Source organism: Cupressus sempervirens, chromosome 11, assembly GCF_028749045.1.
Source record: "Cupressus sempervirens isolate cs-2001-9-10 chromosome 11, ASM2874904v1, whole genome shotgun sequence".
Lineage (NCBI taxonomy): Eukaryota > Viridiplantae > Streptophyta > Pinopsida > Cupressales > Cupressaceae > Cupressus > Cupressus sempervirens.
Genome location: NC_143128.1, coordinates 846,648,381 through 846,672,336, shown reverse-complemented (window position 1 = coordinate 846,672,336; position 23,956 = coordinate 846,648,381). Strand labels below are relative to the sequence as shown.

At 36.4% G+C, this 23,956-nt stretch overlaps 1 protein-coding gene across 5 annotated transcripts in view; it reads left to right on the top strand.

Annotated features, from left to right (window-relative positions):
- Window positions 1-23,956, top strand: part of LOC149532199 (serine/threonine-protein kinase STY46-like) — a 233,620-nt gene that overhangs the window by 34,774 nt on the left and 174,890 nt on the right. The window contains exon 1 of one of the 5 annotated variants that reach the window (XM_089811790.1): window positions 10,052-10,797. The exons of the other annotated variants lie outside the window; for them this stretch is intronic. Coding sequence (XP_089667916.1) covers window positions 10,112-10,797 — 686 coding nt within the window. The 5' untranslated portion in view covers window positions 10,052-10,111. Of the gene's footprint in view, window positions 1-10,051; window positions 10,798-23,956 lie in introns of those variants that run through there. 5 annotated transcript variants of the gene reach the window in all.

Sequence of the window (23,956 nt, the reverse complement as noted above, 5' to 3'; positions counted from 1 at the left end):
ACTCTATGCGCAAATCGATCCATATGTTCTCTATACGATAAACATGGGTGAATGCTCTTTTGATCTTTGAGTGCATTCCTTGGTAATCAAAATCATACCTAGCTTTGAACTCCTTCAATGTGATAAGCTGAAGTTCTGTCTCTATATTTTTCGTCTTGTAAACTGGATTGATCATATACTAATCAATCACTAAGGGCTTGTCTGTAGCAACGCGCACCTGGGTCAAAACCTTGGTGCACCCGGTGTGCGTAAGCACTCGGTGCGGGTGTGTCACGCGAGTGCCCTTGCCGGGAGATTTTTTGCTACCGCACCCTCGCCGCACTGGTCGAGCATCGGGACGTGGTGCTCGGGTGCGTGGTGGGTGCTCGGATGCACAGGTGCTCCCAGGGTGCTCGCGGGGTGCTTCTCGGGTGCTCGCGGGGTGCTCTGAGAAGAGGGCTGAAAAAAATAAAAAATAAAAAATGTTTTTGCAATTTTTTTTTGTTTTTTAGGCATGCTAACCCTAATTGGGTGTGGGTCCCATGTGGTCTACTTGAAGGTTTAATAAGACCAATAAACCTCATTTTCATTTCACCATTTCGTTTCATTGTTTTGGAGCAGCAAGGAGCTAAGTGAGCAAAAGACTTTAGAGGAGTTTGTGAGCGCTTAGTGGGTGATTTTACAAGGGATTGCAAGATCAAGAGGAGCAAGAAGATTTGATTTGGCAAGTGTCTCCTCAAGTTCAAGTAGGTTTTTTTTTATTTTACAACTTTTTTTGATTTTAGAAATCAATTTGTAATTTTAAAATTTAGTATTTAGTTTTACTTTCAAGTTTCAACTTAAATTTTTTAATGTTTCATTCTTGAACCTTGTTGATAATTGATAGTTATATGATTTTTATTATCTATATAAATTATTAATTTTTTTCATTGTTCTTAAAAAAAAAATGGCAATATGACATATGCTGAAACATATTTAGTATTTAGTATTTAGCTTCTTTTTTTAATATTTTTAAATAGTAAATGCTAATATTAAATAGTAAAGTTTTTAGTTTTAAGTAGGCTGAAACTAGTGTGTATAACTTATTTTTACTTGGGATGAAGTGTATCATAATTATTTTTATAATTTTATTTTCATTTTGTGAAATGCAGTTTTATAAATGGCATCTAGATCCAGTGAAAGTGCAGAAGACATGGAAATTAATGAGGCAAGTGCATCTGATTATGAGCCTGAGCCCGAGTCCGAAGGAAGTGATCATGGGGCTGATGTACATGGCCAATTTGAGCTTGAGGAAGAGCCTCCTTATGTTGCACCAGGGGTGCCTTCTATTGATTGCCCTTCAGAGATTTTGACAAAGTATGCTAGGGGTCCTTATGATCCAAAGTTCCCTCTAAAACAGTTTGCTACGAAAATTACACGCCCTACACCTTTAGGTGGTGGTACACGTAAATGGAAGTGCAATATATGTGGCGCAAAATGGTTTGGCAGCATTACAAGAGTTAATTCACACTTTTTTTGGAGTGGCTATGGCGTGAACCCATGCATATTCTTGTCAAATCCTGAGAATGTCAAATACAAAATTGAAGTGAACAAACTATGGGGCATTCCTAATGATAGTGATGTTCCAGTGCCTAAATCTTTGTCTGCTAGGCAACAGGTACAGAATATACAACAGTTACAGGGGTAGCAAGATACATCTACTCATATCTTGCATCAGAGAGCAGGGACTATGTCACCTACACCATCATTTTCCTCACCTACACACAGTTCAGCAGGGGATAGCAATAGGGAGAAACAGAAAGCAACTACAAGTCGAAGTGGTAGTAACGCCATTGCTCATTTATTTAACATGCATGCAAGGGACCGATTAGATGATGCTGTTGGTGATTTCTTCTTTTCCAAAGGCATCTCTACACATTTGGCTCGATCTCCCAATTTTGTGAGGATGATGTCCATGGCAGTGAACGAGGGAGAGCCATCATATGTGCCACCAGGTGACCACAAGTTGAGGACCACAGTGTTGGATAGAGCCTATGACAAGGTTGGGATCTTGATGGAGCAGATGAAAGCATGTTGGATGGATTCAGGCAACAACATTATCATGGATGGGTGGACGGACATTAGTCATTGTCCACTCATCAACATTATGGTTACATGCACCAAGGGCCCATACATTTTGAAGGCAGTTGATTGTTCAGGGCATCGTAAAGATGCTGATTTTCAGTTTCATGTGCTTAGGGAATCCATTGAGGAGGTTGAGCCACAAAGTGTGGTCCAAGTTGCGATAGATGCAACACATGTGTGCAAAGCTACAGGGAGCCTTGTTGAGGCAACCTATAGGCATATTTGGTGGACTCCATGTTGTGTACATGCCATGAATAGTGCACTCAAAGACATGGGGAAAATAGAGTGGATTAGAAAGATGGTTTGGTCCAAGTTGTGACAGATGTAACACATGTGTGCAAAGCTGCAGGGAAGCTTGTTGAGGCAGCCTATAGGCATATTTGGTGGACTCCATGTTGTGTACATGCCATGAATAATGCACTCAAAGACATGGGGAAAATAGAGTGGATTAGAAAGATGGTTAATGATGGGAGAGAGGTGCAGATGTTTATCTGTAATCACCATACATCACATGCACTTTTCAGGAGCTTCGCAAAGAAGCAATTCTCGAAACCAATTGAGACCAGGTACGTGTTATATTATATTCTCTTGGAGAGAATGATTGAGTTGCAAGAGCCATTGCAACTTATGGTTATGACACAAGAATGGAACTGATGGCCTGAGTCTAGAATAGAGCAGGGGAAGAGGGTAAAGGAGACAGTGAAGAGTGATTAGTTTTGGAGTGAAGCAAAATACATAGTCTCCATCATTACTCCAGTGTTTCAGGTGATTAGATATGGAGCTGTAGATTCACCTAGCCTTGGAGAGGTTTATGAGTGCATTGATTCCATGCTTGGGCAGATGAGGGCTGCTGTGCGTGAGAGAGACCCCACTCTAGCATTCTATACAGAGCACATTGAGCCTATCATTCATTGCAGGTGGGAGAAGTTGAACACTCCTTTGCACATGGCTGCCTATGCATTGAACCCGAAGTGGTACATACCTAGGCCTGGTAGAGTCACACCACTTCGGGTTGATGAGGTGAAGAATGGGTTCTTTTGATGCATTGCCAAAATGTATGATATTGAGACTACTAGTGAGATTCGCACCAAGTGGTTTGAATTTGCTAGTCTTTTAGGTAATCCTTAAATCTTGATTCAGTTCTCTAAACTCTTTATAATTATAAGTTCTTTTAATAATTAATTGTTACTTATAACTTTATTTAAGTTATTTTAATATTATGTTGGAAACTTTAAAACTTGTAGGATACTCGGATATTGCAAAGGTGGATCTCAAAACCACGACACAAAAGAATCCCATTTTGTGGTGGAAATGTCATGGGTCCCAGAAGTCAAAGATCACCTCACTAGCCATCTGATTGCTTTCTTAGGTTTGTAATACTAATTACTAATTCCAGCCCTTTATAATCTTAACTTTAAGAGTTCTACTTTATTGATTTTAATTTGTGATTTATTGATTCAATAATTATTAACCATTGATTTACCATTTATCATTTGTTACAAATCGTATGAACATTTGTTTGTAACTTGTAAGTTGTAATTTTCAACTTTGTTATCTCAGGTGTCTAGCTCCTTAGCTGCAGAGAGGAATTGGTCCACCTATAGCTTCATTCACTCTGTTAAGAGGAACTAACTTACCTCTAAGAGAGCGGAGAACTTGGTTGCTGTACATGGTTACTTGTGGCTCACAGATCGCAAGACACACTAGTACAAGGAGAGCCCTACAACACGATGGGATGTGGAGCCAGAGGATCCAACTCAGATTGATTAGGATGACGATGTAGCAAAAGCCAATGTAGGGCTAGTTGGTGTTCCTTTAGAGGATCGAGATCTTATCCACAAGGAATTTAGTAGTTCCAGTGATGAGGACTTCGGTATAGAGGATGATTAGAGAGCACTTGAGATGATTCCATTCTCATTATTGACATTTTGTCATTTTGTTGATTGTACTCACTTTGATATGGCTATGCTACATTATTATTATTTCACTGTTTCATGCTATTCGGCTCATTGTCATCATGAGCATCTTTATGATATATGATATTCATAGAATCATATTTGAACAATGAATTTTGAATCTTGCATCTTGAACTAAGTTAATTTGTCAAATGGTCATTAGTGATGGTTATGAAGTTTCAAGTTTTAAGTTTGAACTTATGGTTTGTGAATCGCATTTCAATTTTCTCTATTCATTGTATTCAACTATATTTGGTATGTTAATGTTATATAATATATTGAAGTATCATTTCATAATTAGCATTTTCAGTTATATATATATATATATATATATATATTATGCAACCCCACTCCCGCCCTCCCCCCCCACTCACCTCCCCTCGCTCCCCTACTGTTGCACCCTCGTCGTCCCCAAATTCAGGCCATTTTTTCCCACACCTGAAACTTGTCCCAACGTCCCCTCGCATCGCCGCACCCTCGCACCAAGGTAACACTGGTCTGTAGTGATACTGAATCTTGGCCTGTGTTGAGTATTCTAGTACGTCTACACCTTCAACTGTCTGGCTAACTCCATCAGAATGATTTTATCGATAGCATATCTTGGCAAAGTATATGGTCCACCTTTGAAATAGCCAATTCTCAAAAAAGTGAAAGTTGGAAACTGCAAAACGATAGCACCAAATTGATTTATCTGATTTCAAGCTTCATTCGATACTCTTTTGATTAGCAACTCTTTATCAAACTGACAACTGAAATGTCCAAAAAATGCATCTTGGAATCTCCTATAGTGGTACTTGCTTTGTGTCAATGTGATTTGATCGTAATAGCTCCAAATTGGAACTTGAAGCCGATCCTATTACAAGTTAGAGTTGTCATTGCACCAAAAGATCGACCTATCAATGCCCGAGACAACCACTAGACTTATATAACATAGGAGGCGGTTAAGCCATGTCACGAATCTCGAAGGGGAATGTTGGCGGTTAGTCCAACAATTCCTCCCTCAGCATTATTTGAGGAGATTCGAACTTGTGACCAAGCTCTGATACCACTTGTTGCAAGCTAGAGTTGCTGTTGCACCAAAAGATCGACCTATCAATGCCCGATACAACCACTAGACTTATACACCACAAGAGGTAGTTAAGCCATGTCACGAATCCTGAAGGGGAACATTGGCGGTTAGTCGAACAGATCCCCTTTATTTGAAAGTCCTAAGAAGGATCCCATTGATGCAACAATATAGACTAGGTATGAATTCATATTGCAAGGGTGGATCTCAAAACCACGACACAAAAGAATCCCATTTTGTGGTGAAAATGTCATGGGTCCCAGAAGTCAAAGATCACCTCACTAGCCATCCGACTGCTTTCTTAGGTTTGTAATACTAATTACTAATTCCAGCCCTTTATAATCTTAACTTTAAGAGTTCTACTTTATTGATTTTAATTTATGATTTATTGATTCAATAATTATTAACCATTGATTTACCATTTATCATTTGTTACAAATCGTATGAACATTTGTTTGTAACTTGTAAGTTGTAATTTTCAACTTTGTTATCTCAGGTGTCTAGCTCCTCAGTTGCAGAGAGGAATTGGTCCACCTATAGCTTCATTCACTCTGCTAAGAGGAACTAACTTACCTCTAAAAGTGCGGAGAACTTGGTTGCTGTACATGGTTACTTGTGGCTCACAGATCGCAAGACACATGAGTACAAGGAGAGCCCTACAACACGATGGGATGTGGAGCCAGATGATCCAACTTAGATTGATGAGGATGACGATGTAGCAGAAGCCAATGTAGGGCTAGTTGGTGTTCCTTTAGAGGATAGAGATCTTATCCACAAGGAGTTTAGTAGTTCCAGTGATGAGGACTTCGGTATAGAGGATGATTAGAGAGCACTTGAGATGATTCCATTCTCATTATTGACATTTTGTCATTTTGTTGATTGTACTCACTTTGATATGGCTATGATACATTATTATTATTTCACTGTTTCATGCTATTCGACTCATTGTCATCATGAGCATCTTTATGTTATATGATATTCATAGAATCATATTTGAACAATGAATTTTGAATCTTGCATCTTGAACTAAGTTAATTTGCTAAATGGTCATTAGTGATGGTTATGAAGTTTCAAGTTTTAAGTTTGAACTTATGGTTTGTGAATCGCATTTCAATTTTCTCTATTCATTGTATTCAACTATATTTGGTATGTTAATGTTATATAATATATTGAAGTATCATTTCATAATTAGCATTTTCAGTTTTATATATATATATATATATATATTATGCAACCCCACTCCCCCCCTCCCCCCCCACTCACCCCCCCTTGCTCCCCTACTGCTGCACCCCCGCTGTCCCCTCGCCGTCCCCAAATTCAGGCCATTTTTTTCCCACACCTGAAACTTGTCCCGACGTCCCCCCGCATCGCCGCACCCTCGTGCCGGGGTGGCACTGGTCTGTAGTGATACTGAATCTTGGCCTGTGTTGAATATTCTATTACGTCTACACCTTCAACTGTCTGGCTAACTCCATCAGAATGATTTTATCGATAGCATATCTTGGCAAAGTATATGGTCCACCTTTGAAATAGCCAATTCTCAAAAAAGTGAAAGTTGGAAACTGCAAAATGATAGCACCAAATTGATTTACCCAATTTCAAGCTTCATTTGATACTCTCTTGATTAGCAACTTTTTATCAAACTGACAACTGAAATGTCCAAAAAATGCATCTTGGAATCTCCTATAGTGGTACTTGCTTTGTGTCAATGTGATTTGATCATAATAGCTCCAAATTGGAACTTGAAGCCGATCCTGTTACAAGTTAGAGTTGTCATTGCACCAAAAGATCGACCTATCAATGCCCGAGACAACCACTAGACATATAACATAGGAGGCGGTTAAGCCATGTCACGAATCTCAAAGGGGAACGTTGGCGGTTAGTCCAACAATTCCTCCCTCAGCATTACTTGAGGAGATTCGAACTTGTGACCAAGCTCTGATACCACTTGTTGCAAGCTAGAGTTGCCGTTGCACCAAAAGATCGACCTATCAATGCTCGATACAACCACTAGACTTATACACCACAAGAGGTAGTTAAGCCATGTCACGAATCCTGAAGGGGAACATTGGTGGTTAGTCCAATAGATCCCCTTTAGTTGAAAGTCCTAAGAAGGATCCCATTGATGCAACAATGTAGACTAGGTATGAATTCATGTAAAATGCCGCAGACGTTCCCACATTAACTGCTCACATAGTGCTGCACTGATAAGCTCTCCCTAGAAAATGGGTTCGTCATTGTCAAAGATTTGAAACATGAACTTGTACCTCCATGTTTCAATGTCACTAGACTCTCTGAGACCACATACCGTACGAAGGAGAGTAATCAAATCTTTACATTCTGGCTTGAAATTAGACCTGTTAATTGTTTTGGGCCATCTTGTAAAGTTATTTCTTCTGACATCTAACCAATATGCATTCATGCACCTTTGGTAATTTGATTTCGTCTAATTCCATAACTCCAAAGACTTCTCTTTTGACAAATGTACACATTCCTCACTTGAGGAACTCGAAAGATCTATTCAATAACCTTGAGATCCAAGCTGATGATAACATTACCATCTGCGTCCTTGATCATTTTTGACTTAGGACTAAAATGCCGAGCACATCCTAAGACAAATTCTGGTTCTATAGCAGCCATAGGGAAAGTAGACACCAAATGAATGTTACTTCTTTTGATGCGTCTCATCTCTTTATTTGAAGGAGTTTCAACCCTTTTCAAGAAATCAGCCATGTCAATGTGTCCAATCTCTGTGTGAGAAGCTTGATCCAAAGGGTGATGAAACGTGAGATCTAGTTGCATGAGCTAACTTCTTGTCGTATTGGTACTTCATTGTTCCTTTGGATTTCGTAGATGCGGGCATGCCTTGTGCTTTAATATGAAAATTCCAAAGGGTGAATACATCATCGGGAGATATGGATTCCATGAGGATATTGACAGAGATGGATCTTTGAAAAATGATGGGTTTGGAGTATTGATTAAATACTCATGGATCTTATGCAACGATTTGAATGAGATATGGAAAGTACATGCAGTGGGCGAAAATGGACCATGGGTAAGGACGAGCTTTACTTGAATGCTTCAAGGATGTAAGCTAGATGAATGATGTAATGTGCAAAGGATGACTTTGGTATTTAAAGAGTGACCTTCTACGAAAATCAGATTCTCCAGAAGCAATTACATGTAAAGTGAATTACATGTAATCATGACTTGATGTAAACATGTAATTAGGTTTGGGGATGGAATTACATGTAAGTGGGTATAGAGGTATGTAAATGCAGATGGAGAATGAGGTTATGTGTAAATGAAATGAATGAATTTGTGTATATTGAAAAAGGATGCAATGTGCTTTGGCATGTGTTGGTGGAATACGAAATGGTGTGATGCACTTGCATGAAAAGGTGGAAAGTGAAATGGTGAAGAATGACTTTAGATTCTTGGGAAAGAACCTTAAGCTTTTCGAAAAACAAAACAAAAACCAAACAACAAACGAAACCAAGCACAAAAAAAAAATATACCTTTGGTTTTTGACTCAAACATGGCAAATACCAAGTTGCTTTCCTATGCAAATTCAAAATTGGAATTTGGGAAAATTCTAAGCACTTGGAAATGAAGGTTTTTATCTTATTTAAAGAGGGTTTGCAAAATGCATGGCATATGTTAGCTTGCTTTCAATACCCTAGTTTTAAACTTTTGACAATCAGTCCCATGGAAGGAATTCCTAAATTATTTTGGTATCATGTGTGTTTTTATTGCTAATGATGTTTTTGTGAAGTATAATTTGTAAAAGGCACAAATCTGTTTACTAACAGATTTTTGGCGACTCTTTGGGGAAACGAAGAAAAGATTGGTGCCTTATTTGTTTCCTTAGTCATTTTTCAGATATCTTTGTGTAAGCAGGATTGGCGACTCTGTTCATATCATGCTTAATCCAAGAAGTATGAAAGAAGGGAAAAGACCTAACCCCACAATTGAAGAAATTCTTGAGATGGATGACAAAGTGCTGCATGATTTTTGGGACTACTGCAGGAGTAACATTTCAAGAGTTGTTGGGATGAACATAAGCATGGAGGATGATCATGTATCCATAATATTATGGAGGAGCATTTGTGCAAGGTTCCACAAGTTGAAAGAGTTAGAAGAAGAAGAAAACTTGGTGCAAGCCTATGGCAAGAGGGTATTGTGACTTAAGAAAGAATCGCATGTTGATGATGAAGGAGTTGTGGCTGTTCCAAATTCTTTTTGCTCCCAAAATTTTTCAGTTTTGAGTGAACATGAGGTCCAGCAAAGAAAACAGCTTAGAAAATAACCTACAACTGAAGATTTCAATAATGTGCAAGATCAAGCCTTTCAAGAACTGGGGAATGCCTTAAAGAGGAGTATTTGTAAAGCTGAAAGAAACAAGCTTCACCCCTTTGAAGATCATCACTATGCATTGCTGCTGAAGTGTGTACATCAGAAGTACCATGCCCTCAAGAGCAAGATCTTGTGTTTTCTTGGTTCTTGGTTCTTGGTTCTTGGTGAAGAGAATCTTGAGATATCATTAATTTGTCCATCCATGTCTTTGGATCATAAACAAAGGGAAGGAGATTGTCATGTTGAAAGTATGAAACTTGGTACTTTTACATCATGCATGAAAGCGGAGAGAAAAGAAGAATCATCTATTTCTTCCCTAGGAAAGGAGCTATCAGCAAAACAAAAGGATCTTTACATGCCAATAGGGTGCTCGAAAGGCTTAGATGATAATTTGCAGCCTAATACCAAAGTCCAACTTAACAATCTTCCGAAATCAGGGGTAAGCATGCTTATTCATTATGGCAATAAGCTTCAAAAGGGAGACCCTCTCACATGCTGTGAAGGAGACACTTCTAGACAAATTCGTATAGCTTGGAAGATAAGTGCACTTGGAGTGAGCCTAGCTGGTTGTACCTACCATCAGGATTTTGTGAAGATGCCACTATAAGGGATAACCCTCTTTTCCAGATATATGAATCACCTTCAGGTGAGAAAGATTCTTTCTTTCCTCTTGGATTTAGAAAATGCTGAGGCAAGTATAAAACAAGGAGGGCATCAAGTTTTCAAAGCAATACAGTCTCAAGGATCATTAAAAGTTTTAGCAGATATGTTGCCTCATGAGGAAGAAGTTGTGGCCCAATTCTTCCCAGCCGACGAAGAAGGAATTGCTCTTATGGGAACTCTAGGTATAAGCCTTTCTTATTGCTCTGTTTTGGATAAAGAATTTTCAGACTTAATAGCAGTAAAGAATGATGAAGCTTTTTTGGCCAAGGTTGACCCTATGTTTGAAGAAACTTGTTTCTGCTTTGAGGGTGTTTTGCATTCGGAAGATTCTTTTACTTGTGTTGGTCCCAAGAGTGTGCGTAATGAAAATGACATAACCTCTTCTTTGGAAGTGTTTGAGCATCATTTGTTTCAGCTGGAAGATGGGAAGGGCCATGGAAGTTCCTTACAGAATGCTGAAGAAAAGTCAGAAATCTATGATGAAACATGGCTCTTTGGGCACGGCATTGTACTTGTAAAGTTCCTGCATACTATTCATTTGATTTTCAGCATTGGAGAGGTCACTAAAGGGCAGTGGTTGTGGGCTACTTCTTTTGGATGCAGTCCCTTATCCCGGAATGGCTCATTCTTGTCTCAGCCAGTGAATGGCTTTGTGTAAGTAGCCTCTATTTCCAGCTCCTTGTGGGGAGTTTCCCTCACCTGTACATATTTGTAAATAAATTTCAGTTCTACTGATTTTGTTGTGCGTAGAATAGCTTTCTTGGTGTCAGCTTTGGTTGCTAGTTTTTGTGGTGTGGTAGTTTAGGTGTTTTGGTTCCCTCCCTGTTTTGTCCTCTCTGCAAGGAGCTATCGATCCTCTATGCTATAATGACTATGTTTTCCCAATGGCTAGGCACTAATCTTTACCAGAGGTCGCTGGATTTTTCATGTCCCTCACAGCCCACATCCCCAGTCAGAGCCAGCTGGTAGCTTGCTTTCAACACCCTAGTTTTAAACTTTTAACAATCAGCCTCATGGAAGGAATTCCTAAATTATTTCAGTATCATGTGGGTTTTTATTGCTAATGATATTTTTGTGAAGTATAATTTGTAAAGGGGCAGCATCCCAAGGGGGTTTTAATTGCTAATGATATTTGTGTGAAGTATAATTTGTAAAGGGGCAGCATCCCAAGTTTGTGTTGAACTTGAACTTTGAACCTCAGAGTTTAAGGTTCAAAGTTCAAAGGTTCAAAATGAAGATTCATAACCAAAAGTTTTAAGTTCGAGTTCAAAGTTCTAATCAAGTTCAGAAGTTCAAAGTTTGAATTTCAAAATGACAGTCTTAGAAAAATATTCTCGGTGTGGGGACAATATCTTCAAATTTAATCGTTGGATTTCTCTCCATTTTGGATATGTTGTTGAGAGGCAGATTTCTTAGATTCTCACTGGAACGATTGAAAAATTTGTATTGGATGTAAAAGTTATTAATCTTTGAGTATATGCCTATCAAAATAGACCAGCAGCCTCAAGTTTTCATTTTGAACTTGAACCTTGAACCGCATAGTTCAAGATCAAAGTTCAAGTTCACTAGTTCGGAAGTGCAGATCCAAGTTTAGATTTAAAATCCAAACGTGACCCAAGATTCCCAAACCATAAATCTAGTGCAGAACCATCGTGGTTTAAATGTTTAGGTTCACAAGTTGAAGTTCGAAGGTTCAGATGTGCAGGTTGAAGTTCGCAGGTTCATACTGTTCAGTTTTCAACAACAACAACCTGTAACAACAGATTTTCTGAAAACTGAAAAAATGGGTATCAGTGTGGGGGGCATATCATTTAGCTCCACCATTGGATCTGTATGATTTTTGGATATGTTGCCCAAAATCAAGTTTTCTACATAATCAACGGTGTGATTTTTGTAATATTGTATGCAAGTCTATCAAACAAACCAACAACCTCTTATTTTGACAGAAGATATATTGGAAATAAAAAAACTCCACATAAATGGGAATGAAATAATAGAGGAGAATATGAAAATTTATTTGGCTATGATGCATAAGAGTCCAAGTGACAAAAATCGTATGTGGTTTATTTTGACATGATAACAAAATGTTGTTTAAATGGATTGTGGCCACATGTCAAGCACATATGCATGTCAACCTAGATGTTGAATTAAATATCATTTAACAATGCTGGAGATATTAAAATAATGTTTGTTTTTTATAACCAAATATTATAAAGAGATTTATGAAAGTTTTAGAAAGGATTCAGTTTTTCAAGAATCAGTTATGGATAGGGAACCAAAAACTTCCAGCAAAGATTACTTATTGGAAAAAGGTTTCCAAAAGAGGAGTCCTTTTATGCTGAAAGTCTTGTTGCTACAGGGGAAGAGTGAGAATATCTTCTGTATACTTATTGTAACAGGAAAATGAGGGGATTAATTTATTTTTCTGCATCTTTCTTTATTGTGTGGCAGGGCACTAAATGATCTTGTGATCAGTTTGTTTTATTCAGGAATAAAGACGAGTCATGTAACAAATCATGTGGTCTGTATATTCATTTTTCTGGTTAAGATCAATCATATGGTTGCCTTTCTCATGCTCCTGAATATCTTCCTCCACTATGGTATCAAATATATGTTGTATTAACCATATGGTTGGCATACTCATGTTTTGCAGAATTAGACTTTTAATTCCTTTTGTTTTCTCTGTCACGAGAAGGGATGTATGGGTAGTCGTACGGCTGTTTGTTCATCTTTTCTTTTGTTAAGCTTGTAAATCTGATAATCGCATTCGTTCCATGTTTATGGATGAATGTTAGAAAGCCTTTGTGTCTTCAGGTTAAAGATACAACCAATTTATCTAATTCATTGAACATCTTTCTAAGAGGGAGCTGTGCCTCTAAATTCAGAGGAAAACTATCAATCTCATGATAATCTTTCCAACTGTTAGTTCCATTTGTCTTCTCATTTTGGGCATTTAAGGGACATTTGTAAAGGTATTTTTGGAGACGACAAATCTATTTACTTCAAACCTCTATGCTATAATGGCTTTGTTTTCCCATACCAGAGGTTGCTGGATTTTCATGTCCCTCACGGCCCACATCGCTAGTGAGAGCCAGCTGTTAGCTCGCTTTCAACACCCTAGTTTTAAACTTTTGACAATCAGCCTCATGGAAGGAATTCCTAAATTATTCGAGTATCATGTGGGTTTTTATTGCTAATGATGTTTTTGTGAAGTATAACTTGTACAAGGGACAAATTTCTTTACTAACAGCATATATTTGGACAAATGTGCAAGGATGAACCAAAATATGCAGTGAAATAGCAAAGAAAGGAAAACTTCAACTGACTTGGTGATCAAAGAGCCAAATATGGAAAGATTAGTAGTCTTGAAAGAATATTTCTCCTCAAAATTCGAATCCTCTAAACAACTTCTTGACTCTTTCCTCACTTGCAAAAGATGAATTCGAATGAGCAAATAGATGAGACGTTTTTTGATTGGAAATGCCAAAAATGTGTTCTTCGGAGCCCTAATATGCAAGCCTTTGTTGCAAATAGCATGTATTTAGGCGTTTTTTGGCAAAAACATGATCTTAATATGCAAAACTATGAGTCGTGTTTGGCAAGGGAATGGCAAAAACGTGATCTTTAATGGCGAGACCATGCATCCAAAGGTCAAACGGCTCCTCGTTGGCTCAAAATGTGATCTCCAAACTTCAAATCTGGGCGTTTTGTAGGCAAAACATGGACTCAAAATGCCATGAAATATGACATTTTTGCAAGGAAATGCAATGCTTAAGGTATGAGAAGGCATGTAAATGCAAAAATGTCCCCTATTGCATGGATTTCATGCCATACAATGAGTAGATCTGGACATTCTTCTCAAAAACGTGGTCCTCAAGGGCATGAACATGAACGTTTTTGCTCCTGGAGGCAAAATCGTGGTTTCAAGATGCAAGGACATGTGATGGAATGCAAAATGACATTCTTTAGGAGGCTATACATGTTTTACAATACATCTATATGGATCTTTTATGCAAATCGCACTCTAGGGGAGTCTTTGCATGTTTTAAAATGCATGTAAGAGTAAAACAATGCAAATCGCACTCTTGGACCCTCATTACATGTTTTAAAACTTGCAACATGAGCAAACAATGCAAATTGGACTCTTGGACCCTCATTACATGTTTCACTTTAACATGTAAATGGTCATTTCCATGCAATTCACACTCTTGGAGGACCATTGCATATTTTAAAAGCTTAGCTTTTATTTGTCCAAGTCCATAAAAATGACTTAATAGTGCAAATTGCACGCTCAGGATGCAAGTGCATGTAAAGTGAATTACATGTAAAGGAGGTTTTTCATGCAAATTGGACTCTAGGAAGTTCATTACATGTATTTCTAGTGCAAATTGCCCTCTTGGAGGCCCTTTGCATGTAAATGAATTTGAAATTTGCATTTGCACAACTTTAGTGATCAATTAAGCACATGCTTAATTGATTGTTGAGGAAATATCACTTAATTGGGTCAAAAATAATATTTACACTACAGGGTTTAATATATTATTTGCCAATATCATTTAAAAGGTAATATTATCTTGAATGTTTTGAACTATAACATAAAGTAACTCAAAAATAAGTCGAACTATATAGTTAATAAAGTCACTTGTGAAAAATTAAAAAAAAACTCATCATTAAAATATAACATAAAGTGCTTTATAGTCACTTAAGTGATAAAGTAACTTAAAAACATAACATAAAGTGAATATATGTTATATTTTTCAAAAAGTGAATGTCAACATTAAAATTTAATGTGATATTTTAAATTATGCAATTGCATTTGGAGAGTCCACCTTTTGGGCACTAAAGTGGTCATATCTTTTGACTACCAAGCCTGATTAAGCCCTAGGATATATCGAATCAAAAGGAAAATCGAAAGCAAGGGATCGAACAAAACCAAAAGACCAAAAATGAACAAACACACACTCAAAAACGAGAAAAAGGACTTTGAAGGCTTCATAAATCAAGCATAGGCTTAATAAAAACAAAAACAAAAACAAAAAAGACTTGATGAAAACCTCCAGTAAAAGAGTTCATTATGTTGATTGGGGTCGACTGATTGATCAATGCTATCCAATTAAATAATGAACTAAGCTTAGAGAAATACGAAATTAAGTTGAAAAAATTTCGTACTATTACATACATTTTGTGGTGACAAAATGTAGGACAACACTTTGTTCGTTTTTGGGTGATTTTGGCTCGTTGGTCATTTATATTTTGAAGATCTGGGGAGGGTATCAGCAGCAACAAAATGTTTTCAAGAATTTGTGACCAAAAGATAGCAGCTAGGCAATGATCATTAAGGGAGGGTATTAGAATATTATAATGTTTCTTTAATGGTCATCTTGGTTAGTCTTTAGTTTATTAGGTAGTTTCTATTTCTGTCTTTAGTTTATGATTGTTTGTTTTAGAAACATCATCTTTGTAAATCTATATAAGGAGCTTTCTTCTCCATTATTTAATACAACTACATCAACATTGATTGACCATAACATTAAAAACCCCACCTACAGTGTACTTAATTCCTCAATATCTCTTGAAAGACAACTCTGATTGAGGCCTAATGTAGCTTGAAAAGAGCGGAATTGAAAATGCAATAGGTCTTGGTGAAAACAAGATAAAAGATCCGATAAGCAGCCAAGAAAAGTCAAACAAAGACTCAAAGGTTACCAAAAATCAAGTACTTACAGTCAGGAAAGAAATGTTGGCAACGGATGTCATTGATATCAAACTGTGGATGCATAATAACAAATCTGAAAATGAAACATATGCTTGAACATACCTCCGCGTATCAAACAATGACTCAAAGGTTACCAAAACTCAAGTACTTACAGTCAGGAAAGCAATGTTGGCATCAGATGTCATTGATGTCAAACTATGCATGCATAATAACCAATATGAAAATGAAACATATGTTTGAACATACCTTTGCATTGTCGTCTCTTGGTAATGTGTCTTAATCATCTGAGAAATATGCGAGAAATATTTGATATTGAAAAAGTTGTCAATAATATTATTTCTCCTGCTATCAGGAAAGTAAACATACAGGTTTTGTCTTTTAGTGAGCAATAAAGTCGTATGGTAATGTTGAAGAAGATCACCACCGGGTCCAAGTCTGGGAGTATAAACAAATATTCAAATACTTGTGCATTGTTGAATCAGAGTTGCAATGGCAGATTGTATACTGTTAATGCTTCTCAATTTCATTGAATTCTGAAAAATGGCCGGGCATTCTTGTAGAAAGTTACACAGTCTTCTTTTCTTTCGTGCATCTAATTTCTCTAACCAAGTCGTTCATCTGAATTGTTATTGGCATAAGCGAATGATATGGCATGCTGAGTATTATTTGTTACTAATGAGGCATGTAATACACATATTGTCAAGCTAACAGGAGGTCAGTTGAAAAAGTTGTATACAAATATGTTTTAATTAACTGATGATAAGGTTGGTATACCCAATAGAAGTTGGAACCAAACAGGTCTATTTATTATGTGTTTCATTCGATGGAGAATGTGTATGGTCGATGAAAATTGTTAATATCTTTGGCTGAATATGTATGGAGTTATAAGAAAAATGACGATGTAGTTTTGAACTGTAAGGTGAATGTTGGTTGTGAAAGTTTTATATATATATATATATATATATATATATATATATATATATTTGAGAGTTTTCAATTGAGCCGCTTGAAGGAAATTTTGGTGAGATGATATAGACATATGGTGTATTGCTGCTGAGTCCAGACAGAGGATTCTGCAAATGATTTAAAGTCTGGTGTTAATCAGAGGCAGTATGATAGTTTTCTGTTGAATTGCTCTACATTATTTTCAGACTTCTTAGTTACTTCAAAGCAAGACTTGTGTCTGTTTTGTCTCAGATTTAGATCATCTGTTTACACAAAATATTATTACTGTCAGAGGCATAACATTGTGCTCAGATAGAAGCTTTTATCTATACACCTTCTTCAGTTTTATTTAAAAAAAACCAGACTATGATTTTCTAAAGGTGCAATGATTATATTGAATATCTGATTAAGTTTGTAGAAAAACTTCAGATTGTGTTGAACAGAGCAATATAGCAAAAAGTTTAAAGTATTATCCCAGAAAGACATTATTACAAAAGGATTATTGATTCAACGTATTTGCAGATTTGAATGTTGTTTTGGTTGTTCAAAGAATGTATTGTAACTGGATTGATGTCCAGATTGATTGAGTAGGTGCTCAAGTTGAAAGAGTTGCTGCTCTGAAGAAGGGGTTGTTGCTGCGTAGGGTTGGAGCCCTTAAAGTTGTAATTGGACAGAAGGATTGGTGAGACTGGATTAGGACAGTAGCTCCTAGCAGACTTTATCTTGGTGGTTTTCTCCCGCATTGGGTTTCCACATTACATATTGTGCAATGTCTCCAATAATTTTTATGTTCTTATGTTTAAAATGCTCATGAAAATATGTTAGTCAGCAAATTCAAGTTGGGCTAAAAATTGCGCAAACCTAATTCAGCCCACCTCTTAGTAGTGTATTTGTGTTCTGCAAGAAAAACAAAATAAAACTTGATATAAACCTTCATAAATGGCATCTATAGGATGCAAATTCTAGGCCAATTCAAAGTACAATTGATTGCCTTCAAAAAAAAATCTTTTGAACACAAACTTAGAGAATTTCACCTACGAATTCATGAGAAAATTGCGCAGGGCTGTCCAATTTTGTGAATTCAAAATTGATGACAACAAGGTGTTGATCATTTCACCAATAAAGTATAGAGGAGATTTTATTCTAAGCATTGAAGGGGGACTTATCAATAATTACTCATGAATCCATTCATGAGGTATTATTCCTGTTCAAAGAGTAGATTTACATAAAAAAGAGAACTAGGGATGAAATTAATTAATTTGAGAGATATAATAGATATTTAAATCATAAATCTAACTTAGGCAAATACGGCTGTAGAAGAAGCACGAAGAATACATCAATTATAACAACATGAAGGATTCATTGAATACTACAACGTGAAAGATCCTTGATGGATCTCTTCGGCTGATCTGCTGTAATTTTATATTTTTAAATTTGTTTTCTCTGTTTATTAAATTTTTTTTGCAGAGCTAGATAGAAGTTGTAGAAGGGTTTGATTTTTTATATTTTTGATGATTTTTCAATAAGTAATAACAGAAGTACAATAACATGAATCAGTTCTGAGAATGTATTCCAAATACATTTAAAGCAAAGTTGCTTCAAGCAGATTTTTTTGAATATACGCCTAATATATAACCAGATAAAGATTTACAATAATATCCAGATGATTACAACCAAGAATAAAGCCAACCTGAAGGCGTGAAGGTGAAACATGAGCCCAGAAGGAAGCTACAGCCATGTCCAGCTCTCAAATGCTGTACGTGGAAAAGTAGATGGCTGCCAGGTGCGGCCGTACAGCTGCCACGTGCCCACATGTGGGTAAAATACCCAAACCCCAACTAAAACTCTGACTCAGTACTACGTTCCCTAGAAGAAACAATGCACAATCTCCAAGATGCTTATGATTGCAAGAATCTAGACTATTGTTTTGGGGGCTACGTCCCAAATAGGCAAAGCAAGTGGGTTTGGCGTCCCAAATGCTGAAAGCTCAATCAGAGCCCGAAACACAAATCTAAGATGTAATATGTCAATAATGCCTTCGAACTTTGTCTTTACCTCCTTATAACCCACCAAACTTAGCTCGAATCCTAAAAGTGTCCCCATGTGGCGTTGGTTTATAAAATAATATATTTCTCATTTTTAAAGTGGTCAAGTATGTAGAAAATGACCTTTTTTCCAATAGAAAGAAATCCGTTCACCGAAATGCTCCGAGTCAAAAGAGAAATATTTAGAAAAGTTCAAGACCTTTCGAACAAGCTATGACACCAAGGGATATTCACCCAGATGAGGCCCAAGAACCCCTTATTACTCCAAAATGGCTATAACTTAGCCTTATTTAAATTATTAAAATGCTAACTTAGGAGAATATTTAAATATATTAAAATATTTCCCAAATATTGAACTGATAGCCAAAACACCTCTACAAGGTGAAACTGAACTCGTCACCTCCTGTGACTAATGCCGGATAATCTGAAATAACTGACAGTCTCATCCCTCAAAATTAGGGATACTCCTAAAAAATAGGAACATCTCCGAATCTCTCGAAACTAAAACCATAGAATGATCTCGTAGAGACTCAAAACTATAACCCATCTCCACCTCCTAAAATGTAGGAAACTCCTCCTACAATTAAGGAGTTGCTCTCAATTGCCCTCCTATTGTCTGAAACTCCAGATCCAAACACTGTATACCCTGACTGAGTCTCTAAACACCACTGCCAGCCTACGAGACTCCTTGATAGGCTAACTCTATCGTCTCTGATGTCCACTCTAGAAAGGGGACATGACACAACGGTAATTAAGATAAGAGTAGCGATTTGATAATTTGACCCCAACAACTCAGTTAAAAAATACAATTAAGTTGATAAATAAAAGGTAACTTAGGGATGCAATAAAGTCAACAAAAGGACAACAACTGAAGAGGCACGTTGGTTGCCTAAGAAGCAACACCAAGAAACGTTCCCTCTATTAAAAGGCATTAACATATTCAATGGAGAAGACATAAGAGCACCCAGGAACTCAACTTAACGATCAAGCAAATCAATTCAATTAGCAATTGGCAGTCATAGAGGGCAGATCAGTGCTTGAGATATCAACAATCAAGCACACATATCAATCAAATCAGAAGTTCCCATTTATCGCAGGCGTAGCATTCTTGTGTGATTGTGGAATAAATGAGACATATGCTCAGTATATTGAACATACTATGCTAGATTCTTAGTTTATTCATTTATTCCCTTAAGGACTCCTCACTAGAAACCGCCCTCTTTTGGATGGCAAGAGCCACATGAGGCCAAGAGGGATAATAATTGACTATTGGATCTAGTGTAGAGGGTTAACGGATTATGTTTCTCTCACTAGATACACCCCCTCATATAGATGGCAAGAGCCACATTGTAATGTCCTCGGTCCAATCATATGGGTTTCAAAAAATTGATTTCAAGGATAAGAAACTTCTCTCTTTCCAAACTCGTTCACAAGTGACTGCTAAATTGGTCTTTAATCTAATTTTAACACTTGATGGCTTATTCTTTGATATCATTTCATGCTTCATCATTATTATTTTTTTCTGACCCTCCATAGTCATACTCCTTATCAACATAGCTTCATATGTCTTGGTTATTATACATATTTCTTATTGTATCTCATCATGTCAAATTTCTTAATTAAATACCATACTCTTGTTTGATGAATCTGAATTTGTGTTTTGGATACTTTAATGATGTTCTTGTTTACAAATTTTGATTCAATGGTATTGTTATAAGAGTCCCCTTGTTGTATGATTGAGAATGTTGATGGTATTCTATTTCTTTGTTGATGTTGTAGCTTTTGTCGGATTGAATTGAGTTAGAGATGAACCCTCTATGGCTATTGTTTAATCATCACACACACACGCACACAAAAATATTGTTAATATTGTCTAATGACAAATTAACTTACAATAACCAATATTAATTAATGTAGAGACATCTCTTCTACTCCTATCTATACATTCAGATCTGCACTTGGAAAACACATAAACTCATGGCAGTGCTATTGCATTTGTAATATTTCTTCTAATCTTCCCTTAATTTCGGCCAATTTGGATGAGTACGATAATCACAAAGTATCAATTTTCTCTTGTATCTTTTATTGTCGATTGCTTTTAGAATGGATGACTCATCACGTTCTAATAAGTATGGAAAGAAATAAATAAGAAATCTTTCCATAACTATTCGTCTCTCCTGTAATGTTGATGAGTTTCCTGACTTTGTAGGGTTGGTGTCGATGATTCCCTATCATCCATTTATGGTGGTACAGTTTCAGGCTTATATATATTCTTAATCACAGATTGGGTATCTAAGATTTTGATCCATCTTTGGGTGGTTTCCCCTTGTATTGTAATCGCTGTTCCTTGGCTATGAGTCTTGAATTACTAATTTAATACCTACTCAATCTCTGTTGATTTTCCATATCTTCAATTCATATCTGCATTGCTAATACTTCATCTTTTCAATTATATATAATGTAAATTATTGAGCTCTCAGATATTGGATGCCACGTTTAATGTTTGACTGTTCTCCTTTGATTGTCATATGGATTCAAATGTTTAGATTCAGTCCCTATGGTTGATGACTCAGCCAGCCTAATCTCCTATTGCCGATAATGCTCATCTTTTCCCCTTGTCGTGCCGTCGTGATCGTTGTGCCAATTCTATCCAGTCTCTTTTACTGCTGACTGAGTTTTGAATTATATCAGATATAATTATTCTTTTCTCTTATATTTGGTCTTATTATCCCCTGTTGATTTGATGCTATCCAAGGTTGTTATTCATTGTTTCATTTCCTTTGTTTCCCAAGTGCTAGCTAACGGGTCAACTCCTGTTTGATACTTCTCTATTTAAATACTGTCATAGCTGTTCCATCAGATGTCTCCATGCCATCTCAATGCCTCTTGTCAGGTATATCTTCCCTTCTTAATTTCTTGGAAAGAACTATTCGTTAGTGATTTTTATTGGTGAAGTCTTATTCTCTTTCTTTGATAGATGATAGTGTCTGATGATCTGAAAGTGTTAAGTTTTCCTCCCTAATATATGTGCCTGGGTGAAAGGTCACAGTTATCGATTTAGTTGCTTGTGTAATATAAGTTTATATTAGGTTTGTTTTAAAATATTTCATATATTATGATTTATATTGAATATTTTGACTCATATAGATATATTTTTAAATTATAATATATAAAATATTTATATTAGTACATTTAGGATATGTTTTATAGATGTATTCCTAAATTTACATATGCATTACTTTATTGTATTGATTATAGATCATTATATGGTTTGATTATATATTTCAAATTCATATTATGATAATATGCATCATATTTTAAATAATTTAGATATTGTATATATATATAAAATTGCAATTTATATCTTTATATGACAATATTCAATATATTAGTTTTTAGACTTTTTATTGATTTTATTATTTACTTATTTTTTGGTTATTACTTCATTATTTCAATGTTACATTTTGTTTATTTTATATTTATCTCTATTATTATTAATTTCATCTCGAAGAAGGGGACATTACACACGAGACCAAGAGCGATAATAATTGGATCTTGGAATTGGTGCAAAGGGTTGATGGACTATGGATCTCTTACTAGATACATCCCCTTATCTGGATGACAAGAGCCACATGAGGCCTAGAGGGATAATAATTGGCTTTTGGGTCTAGTGCAAAGGATTAATGGATTACAGATTTCTCACTAGATACACCCCCTCGTTGGGATGACAAGAGCCACATGAGGCCAAGAGGGATAATAATTGGCCCTTGGGTCTAATGTAGAGGGTTAATGGATTATGGATCTCTCAGTAAATACACCCCTCATTTGGATGGCAAGAGCCGCATGAGGCCAATAGGGATAATAATCATCTTTTGTGTCTAGTGTAGATGGTTCATGGATTATGGATCTCTCACTAGATACACACCCTTAGCTAGATTGCAAGAGCTACATGAGGCCAAGAGGGATAATAATTGGCTCTTAGGTCTAGTTTAGAGGGTTATTGGATTTTGGACACCTCACTAGGTACACCTGCTCATATGGGTGGCAAGAGCAACATGAGGCCAAGAGGGATAATAATTGACCCTCAGGCCTAGGGTAGAGGATTTGTTAGGGTGCCCTAATGCTTCACTTATCCTACCTCTCCTATGGTTAGACTTCATCAATAATTTGAATATACCTTGTGGTTAATTCAATGTTTCTAATCCTAGTTGCAATTATCTATGTTTTGATATCTCTAACAAGAAATATCTATTTTGTAGTTTACGTTTCAATGATTTTCTAACATATTATAGGACCTCAACCAGGTGCATAACAATACTAATTCTATTCTACTTCTTGTCCTACTTAGAAATTATGATTTAGGGCAAAAACTAGGGCATCTACCAGAAGGGGCATCATATGAAGATAATAATGGAATATGACAAATGTTTTTAGTAGCATAAGATCTTGGAAGAAATTTTAGGTAGAAAATGGACATCGTAACATTATGATGAAAGACTAGTAAGCAAATGACATGAGATGCTCTCATTTATAGAATTTTCAGTAAGGAAATACAAGGGCCAAGTTAGATCGAATAATAAATGGTTAGGATTAATTGAGGATTAAGCTTTGACTCAAAGTTGCAGTCACAAGTGTCAAATAAGGGATAAGGGATAGGGTTAGGAATGGATTAAGGCAACGTTTTTAGGTTAATGATTAGGATTTGGATATGTCTAATATGGAGGGGTGAGATGTGAAGTTAGTTTGACAATTCAACAAATGTTTAGATTCAAAAAATCTAGGCAAGGTCTTACTTAGACATGTGAGATGATAAAGGTGGGACACTTGTCACATGATGACAAGTTTAGTTTGTGATCATGTTGTTAGAGTAAATAAATAAATAATTATTAATTATTTATTCTATTTACTTAAGCTTATTTAGGTTAATGCATTTATTTAATATTTAGTATTTAATGCATGTAGTGATGAGTTGTTGACAACACGGGAGTTTGTTCCCTTCTAGCATATTCCACCTTTTTGTGGAAGTGTGCTTGGATGTTAACCTTATCTTCTACCACCTTCCAGCTTGTTCTACAAGCTTCCATGAGGCCTTTATATTCGGACTCTC